This window comes from Lactuca virosa, chromosome 9 (assembly GCF_052849685.1).
Source record: "Lactuca virosa cultivar CGN04683 chromosome 9, Lactuca_virosa_CGN04683_v6, whole genome shotgun sequence".
Classification (NCBI taxonomy): domain Eukaryota; kingdom Viridiplantae; phylum Streptophyta; class Magnoliopsida; order Asterales; family Asteraceae; genus Lactuca; species Lactuca virosa.
In genome coordinates, this window is record NC_136434.1 from 141,846,384 (window position 1) to 141,853,291 (window position 6,908).

The 6,908-nt window shown below is 38.8% G+C and overlaps 1 protein-coding gene across 1 annotated transcript; it reads right to left on the minus strand.

Moving 5' to 3' along the window:
• Window positions 1-484: 484 nt before the first annotated feature.
• LOC145139860 (uncharacterized) lies at window positions 485-937 on the minus strand. Its single transcript, XM_079073538.1, has one exon. The coding sequence runs from the start codon at window positions 935-937 to the stop codon at window positions 485-487; it is 453 nt and encodes a 150-aa protein (XP_078929664.1).
• Between the last annotated feature and the right edge of the window lie 5,971 nt (window positions 938-6,908).

Sequence of the window (6,908 nt, forward strand, 5' to 3'; positions counted from 1 at the left end):
CAAAAGTATGGAGGTAAGTTGGAAAAGTTGAGCATGGATCTTGCAGCTTTGACCAACGTTCTATTTCTCCTCCCCACCACTCCATTTTGTTGCGGTGTGTATGGTGCCGAGAAGTTATGGCTGATCCTTTTTGATAACAAAAAGCTATCCAAGAGCTGATTAGTAAACTTTGTGCCATTATCACTTCTTATTCTTCTAACAGCAAGTTTAATCTGAAGCTCTATCTCTTTGATGAAGTTGATCAAGATCTGCGGTGTGTCCGATTTGAGTCTTAGAAATAAGACCCAAGTGAAACGAGTGAAGTCATCAACTATAACCAGAATGTATTTCTTTTGATGAAGACTAGCTACAGTTGAAGGACCGCAGAGGTCTATATGAAGAAGCTCAAGAGGTTCAACAATCGAGGAATCAATTATCAATTGATGACTTCCCTTGGTTTGTTTACCACACTCACATGCTGGACACAAAGTATCGTTATTGAACTTTAGAATGGTAGTCCTCGGACTAACTCTTCAGTCATCAAGTTGTTGATGTATCTAAAATTAAGATGTGCCAGATTTTGATGCCATAACCAGCTCACCTCGGATACTGCTTTTGACAAGAAACATAGTTGAGGTTTGCCGATAATTAAAGAGACATCCAGTGGGTACATTGTCCCTTCGGCTTTGGATTTGATTAATCGTTTTTTTCTGTCACTTGTTATGATATAGCAATACTCATTGTCGAACTCTACTCGATGACCAGCTTTGCACAATTGACCAACACTGATCAAGTTGTGTTTAAGACCATCTACGTAAGCAACTCGTTGAATTGAGAAGCTACCCATAGTCAACACTCCATATCCCCCGATTATTCCATTTGCGTTGTTCCCGAAGGTGATGTGTCCGCCACCACTGATCGGCCTGAAGTCACGAAGGTATTCTAACCTTCCAGTCATGTTCAAGGAGCAGTCACTATCAATTAACCATTCTTCTTCATGGTCCTCCTTGTACATAGACTACATGATCATGTGGTTAGTTTGCGCTCCCAAACTAGTTTAGAGCCCGTGGTAACGTGAGAAACAATTTTATGAACGATATGCATGTGGGAGTCATGAGGAGATTTCATTTTTACTGTTTGTCGAAGTCTCGGATGTGTTACTGCCTTTTGGGTTCTTTGTGTTGGGATAGGACATATCTCTTTTCTCAGTGGATAAAAACAAAAGGAAAGGTTTTTTTCATTAATCTACAGACCATACTTGGTCAATGGTGTGAGGGGTGTGGTCTTCTTCTTTGGACTGGTCCTTGGGATGTGTTTTTTCGGAGTGTCTGATGTTTTTGAAAAAGGCTTGTTAAAAGACCAAGACTTAGGTTTTGACTTTTTGACTGATTGATGGGTTTTTGAGGAATGTGAAGTGTGAAAAATACCCTTCATTTTTTGTTCTTCTAAGGAATTTTGTGATAGTGACTTGACTCTTTTTTGAAAATTTATAGAGGTATTTGATTCAAAAGATTTTGTCATTGTACCTGCCTTTTTGCAAGATCCATCTACTGCAGTGTGATTTTGAAAAGTTTTTGCAGTGATGGGTTTTTCGAAATTTCTTTTGTTCGAAAATTTGGCCTGGTTTTTGAAAGTTTTTTTCTTGGATTCAGTTTCCCGCTTTTTATGCCGAGATCTGATCTCATTTTTCAGAGCCAATTTCGCTTCAACTTTTGGTGGAACAACATTAGAAACATTTAACTGAGGTTTTTTTAAATTCTTTGTTCGAGGTAGTGACCTGGGAGTTGATTCATCAGAACTAGAAAGTTCATGATTTTGGGAACATTGTCCAAAGTCAAAATTAGCAATGGGTATTTCATGTGAAATAGGTTGAAGAGTCGTTGTCAACTTAACTGGGGTCTGTGGGATAGTACGTGGTACAAAGGGCTGTACTACCGCAAAGTAAGTCAATGACACCTCTTTGTTGGGACATGTCTTTGGTTCTGGTTCTTCCATAACAATTTCTGTTGGATTAGGTGTCTAAGTCATAACTATATTTGGTGTATACTTGACCCGGTTGTAGCATGGTCCTTTTGGGTTGCCTTCACTAGAGCAACTTGACTGGATGAATAATGGAGAAAGACGTTATTATGGTTTATTAATATATTATATGAATAATATATTAAAGGAGAAATCATATTTGTTTAATTAATATTGGTCAAGAATTAATTAAGAATTAATTTTGTGGTCAAAATATATTAATTAAACTTAGGGGACTGGTATTGTAATTATAAGATAGTTGCAATATGGGTTGTGGATCCCTTGGGAAAGGGATGGGCGATTTTATATGGGAGCCCATATAGAAATCGTCCAAGCTAGGGATTCTAGAAGGATCTTGTGGGCTGCTTAGAGCCTAAGCAACCTAATTAGGTCTTTGACTGAAACCCTAACTCTGCAGCTATATAAAGGACTCTAGGGCACTAGAATACGACTACCAGAAACCCTAGAAGGATTCCAAGAGTCGATTTTAGCCTTCCCCTCTCTCCAAGATCATCCAATTGCTTTTGGTGTTTTTGATTCATTAGAGGCATCGCATTTGAGGTGCTAGGTTTCTCAAAAGCTCAAGATCTTCAAGCAACAATCAAAGGTAACTTTCTAACTTGTTTATTTGATGTTAATTTCATTTTGTTGTATGCTAGATTAGGGTTTTCAAGTCTTGGACAATTTTTGCATGTACACATAGAAAAACTAGATCCAAGCATTAGGGTTTGCATGTGCACCATAGGATGGATGATTTGATGCATAGCTAATTTGTTCTAAGCTGAAAAAGTCGAAAAATCATGCCTCTGACTGATGGACTCGTCGAGTCACCAGATGAACTCGACGAGTCAGGGCTACTCGACGAGTCCAGTTCTATGACTCGGCAAGTCGGCTGAAATTGAATTGGGATAATTACCAAAAACTCGATTATCCTAATTCAATTGTAAGATAATTGTCATAAATAAGATAATTACTTGTTTTATAAGATAAAAATTGATTATTTATATTTTTTATTTGAATTATCTTGTAAAGAAAATAAATTAGGTCAAATTATGTGATAAATATTAATAATATGATTAATTAATTATTTTTCAAATTTGATCTAAAAGATGTTTTGAAAAGTTTCAAAACTTTCCCTCAAGTTTTGGAATTTAAATTTTGATTCAAAGTTTAATTTTGAAATATTTAAATTATAAACCCTAGAATTCTACAAGTTTAAAATTCAACCCTTATACTATTATAATATTATAACATTAATAATTATATATATATGTATAAGATTAAGCTAGTCATACCGTTAGTAGGCCTCATTCACGAAGCCGATCTATAAGGGGGGTATAAGGTCGCTGCCTATAAAATGGCAGTTTAATGGGTGTCCACTCTCACCCACCGCTTCCTTAATTGGTGGAGGGTCGTTAGCCGAACGGGTATGATAGGACAACTAATTCCTCATTAAAAGTATAATGTTTAATAAGGTAACTAAATGTTTTTATAAAATTCCCAATCGTAGTTACTTTAGGAAAAATGTGAAATGATGCTATTCCATGAAATTACACTTTGCACCCCTGCCAAGTCGTTAGTGGAGCGTGTGTGGATAATCGGGACACTAATTTGGGACTAGAAATGGTGGCAAAGGGTAACTCGATGTTTATCATAAATCAATGGAGCGTGTGTGGCAAACCGGCACATTGATTAGGTGGTAAATGACGTCGAAGGAACCAAGTACATTTGCACGGTTATATCTACTTAATCAAGCACAAGTCAGAAACCTTTGAAAACTTCAAAGAGTTTAAGCAAGAAGTGGAGAATCAGCTGGGTAGAAAAATTAAAATGCTCTGATCCGATCGAGGAGGAGAGTACCTTAGTATTGAATTCCACGACTATCTCAAGGAATACGGAATTGTTTCGCAATTGACGCCACATAGGACACCGCAGTTGAATGGTGTGGCTGATAGGCGCAATCGAACCTTGTTGGACATGTTTTGTTCCATGATGAGTCGTGGTTCATTACCTATCTCATTCTGGGGGTATGCCTTAGAGACTGCCGCCCATATCCTTAATTTATTCCCAACTAAGAAGGTTGCCAAAACACCTCACGAAATGTGGACATGGAAAGTTCCCTCGTTGGCACATATCAAGGTTTGGGGTTGCAAGGCTTTCGTAAGACGAGAGACTCACGACAAGCTTGAGCCTCGTAGTAAGCGGTGTATTTTCATCGGCTATCCGTAGAAGTCCTTTGGATATCTCTTCTATAGACCGAGTGACAATGTTGTCTTCGTTGCGAGGAGAGGGTTTTTCCGAGAGCGAGAACTCATAAGCCAAGAGGATATTGGGAGGCATATTGATCTTGAAGAACTTCAAGAATCAAACGATGAAGGAACCTCTAACTCAGGCGCTCAACCCGAGGAGGAATCTCCTGTTGAACCGATTGACGAATCCTTACCTCTTAGACGTTCCAGTAGAGTTAGTGTTCCACCCGTACTATATGGTCTCTGTATAACTGCTGAGGGTGATACGTTTATTAGTGATAGTACACTAGTAAATTTGGATGAACCTAACACCTACAAGGAAGCCATGGCAGGCCCAGAGTCTGCAAAATGGAGAGAGGCTATGGATAGCGAGATTCAGTCCATGTATGAAAATCAAGTTTGGAACTTGGTTGACAATGTGCCATGTCGTAAGACGGTCGGGTGCAAGTGGATCTTCAAGAAGAAGACCGACATGGATGGGAAAGTACACACATATAAGGCGCGATTGGTTGCGAAGGGCTTTACTCAAACTCCCGGAGTTGACTATGATGAGACCTTCTCACCAGTAGCGAAGATTAAATCTATAAGTGTTATGCTAGCCATAGCTACATTTCGTGACTATGAAATATGGCAAATGGATGTCAAAACCACTTTCCTTAATGGGAAGTTGGCTGAAGATGTTTACATGAGTCAGCCAGAGGGTTTTGTCAATACAGAGCACCCTAATAGAGTTTGTAAGCTTGAGAAATCCATTTATGGATTGAAACAAGAGTCTCGCAGATGGAATCTTTGTTTCGATGAGAAAGTCAAAAAGTTTGGTTTTTCGAGAAGCGAGTATGAGTCCTTTGTATATGTCAAAGCCAGTAGGAGTATAGTTAGGTTTCTCGTTTTGTATGTAGACGACATACTGCTTATAGGAAATGACGTCCTAACCCTGCAAGAGGTTAAGTCCTGGCTTAGGAAGTGCTTCGCTATGAAGGACCTCGGAGAAGATGCTTATATTCTAGGGATAAGGATTTTGAGAAATAGGAGTAAGAGGCTAATAGGACTTAGTCAAAGTACTTACTTGGATAAATTGTTGAAACGTTTCAGCATGGAAAATTCCAAGAAAGGGGAGTTACCAATCGAAAGCAATACCAAGTTGAGTAAGACTCAAAGCCCGAGTACCGATGCCGAGATAGCAGAGATGAGCAGAGTACCTTTTGCTTCTGCAGTTGGCTCAATCATGTATGCTATGTCATGTACTCGCCCTGATGTGGCCTGTGCTTTGAGCATGGTCAGCAGATATCAAGGGAACCCTGGTAGAGCACATTGGACCACAGTAAAGAATATTCTTAAGTACCTTCGGAGGACTAATGAATGGTTTCTTATCCTCGGTGGGAGTGATGACTTGAGAGTGCGAGGGTATAGTGACGCTATTTTTTAGACTGACCGGGATAATTTCCGCTCGCAGTCGGGCTGGGTATTTACCCTGAATGGAGGAGCAGTGACATGGAAAAGTTCCAAGCAGGAGACCGTAGCTGATTCAACGTGCGAATCATAGTACATAGCAGCGAGCGAAGCGTCGAAGGAGGCGATATTGCTAAAGAACTTCATCGGAGACCTTGGATTTATACCAGCCGTAAAGGAGCCTATGGAGATTTTCTGCGATAACGAAGGTGCGGTTGCCTTAACCAAGGAACCAAGGGATCATGGCAGATCCAGGCATATCGACAGAAAATATCATTTTATTAGACATCGGGTAGAAGAGGGACTCCTCCTAGTAAAGAGGGTATCGTCAGAAGAGAACCCATCATATCCCCTCACGAAGGGACTGAGTAGGGTTAAGCACTTGCAGCACGCTAGGAGCAATGGGCTGAAGGAAGATATTAGTTTTAGTGATTAGATAGCCTTTAGAAACTTGTAATAGATAAATTGTAATTAACATTTGATGATTGAATAAAGGTGTTTTATTTCTAAGTAAAGTTACTGTCTTGTGTTACTTATTTACTATTGTTTCACTTTACATGTTTTGACTTCCTAAATAATAAGATTATCTAAACTATCCACAGTCGATCATACGTTGGAAGTAAGTATGAAAAAATATTGTGATGAATTGGTTTGTAGATTGTCAAAGCGTTTAGACATAGTAAAAGTTTGCTGCAACGTTCATGAGTGCTTATGAAATATGATTTGAGTACTGGATTAAACCTGCACTCACATGAATCACTTCATGGAATTTAATCACGAGTGATTGTGAGATGATAATATCATATAGTCTTTAAACCTAGATATATGAGTTGTTGTTTACAATTTGGTTGTGCATTGATAATACGTAAACGCATCAGTAACTTGATGTTATAAAATGCATTGTTGTGTACGATTTGATGAGTAAATAATACAAGCATATAAGTCGAAGTTTATCTGTTCCTTTTATCCTACAAGGCTAAAAGCGATATCTTGGGCTCCTTGATGATTTTGTTTTGACTTGTGTGAGGTCATGACTGAATTGATGTGTTCAATTAATATCTATGTCAGAAGAATCAAAGATCGAGAAACAAACTACTGGACAGTAAGTATGACTATGTTCCATGTAATTGTCCACACGATATCTTGAGAACGACGAACTATACGATCCCTTATCTTCCAGACGTGTCAGAGTTCGACAACGGCTTTTGAGAG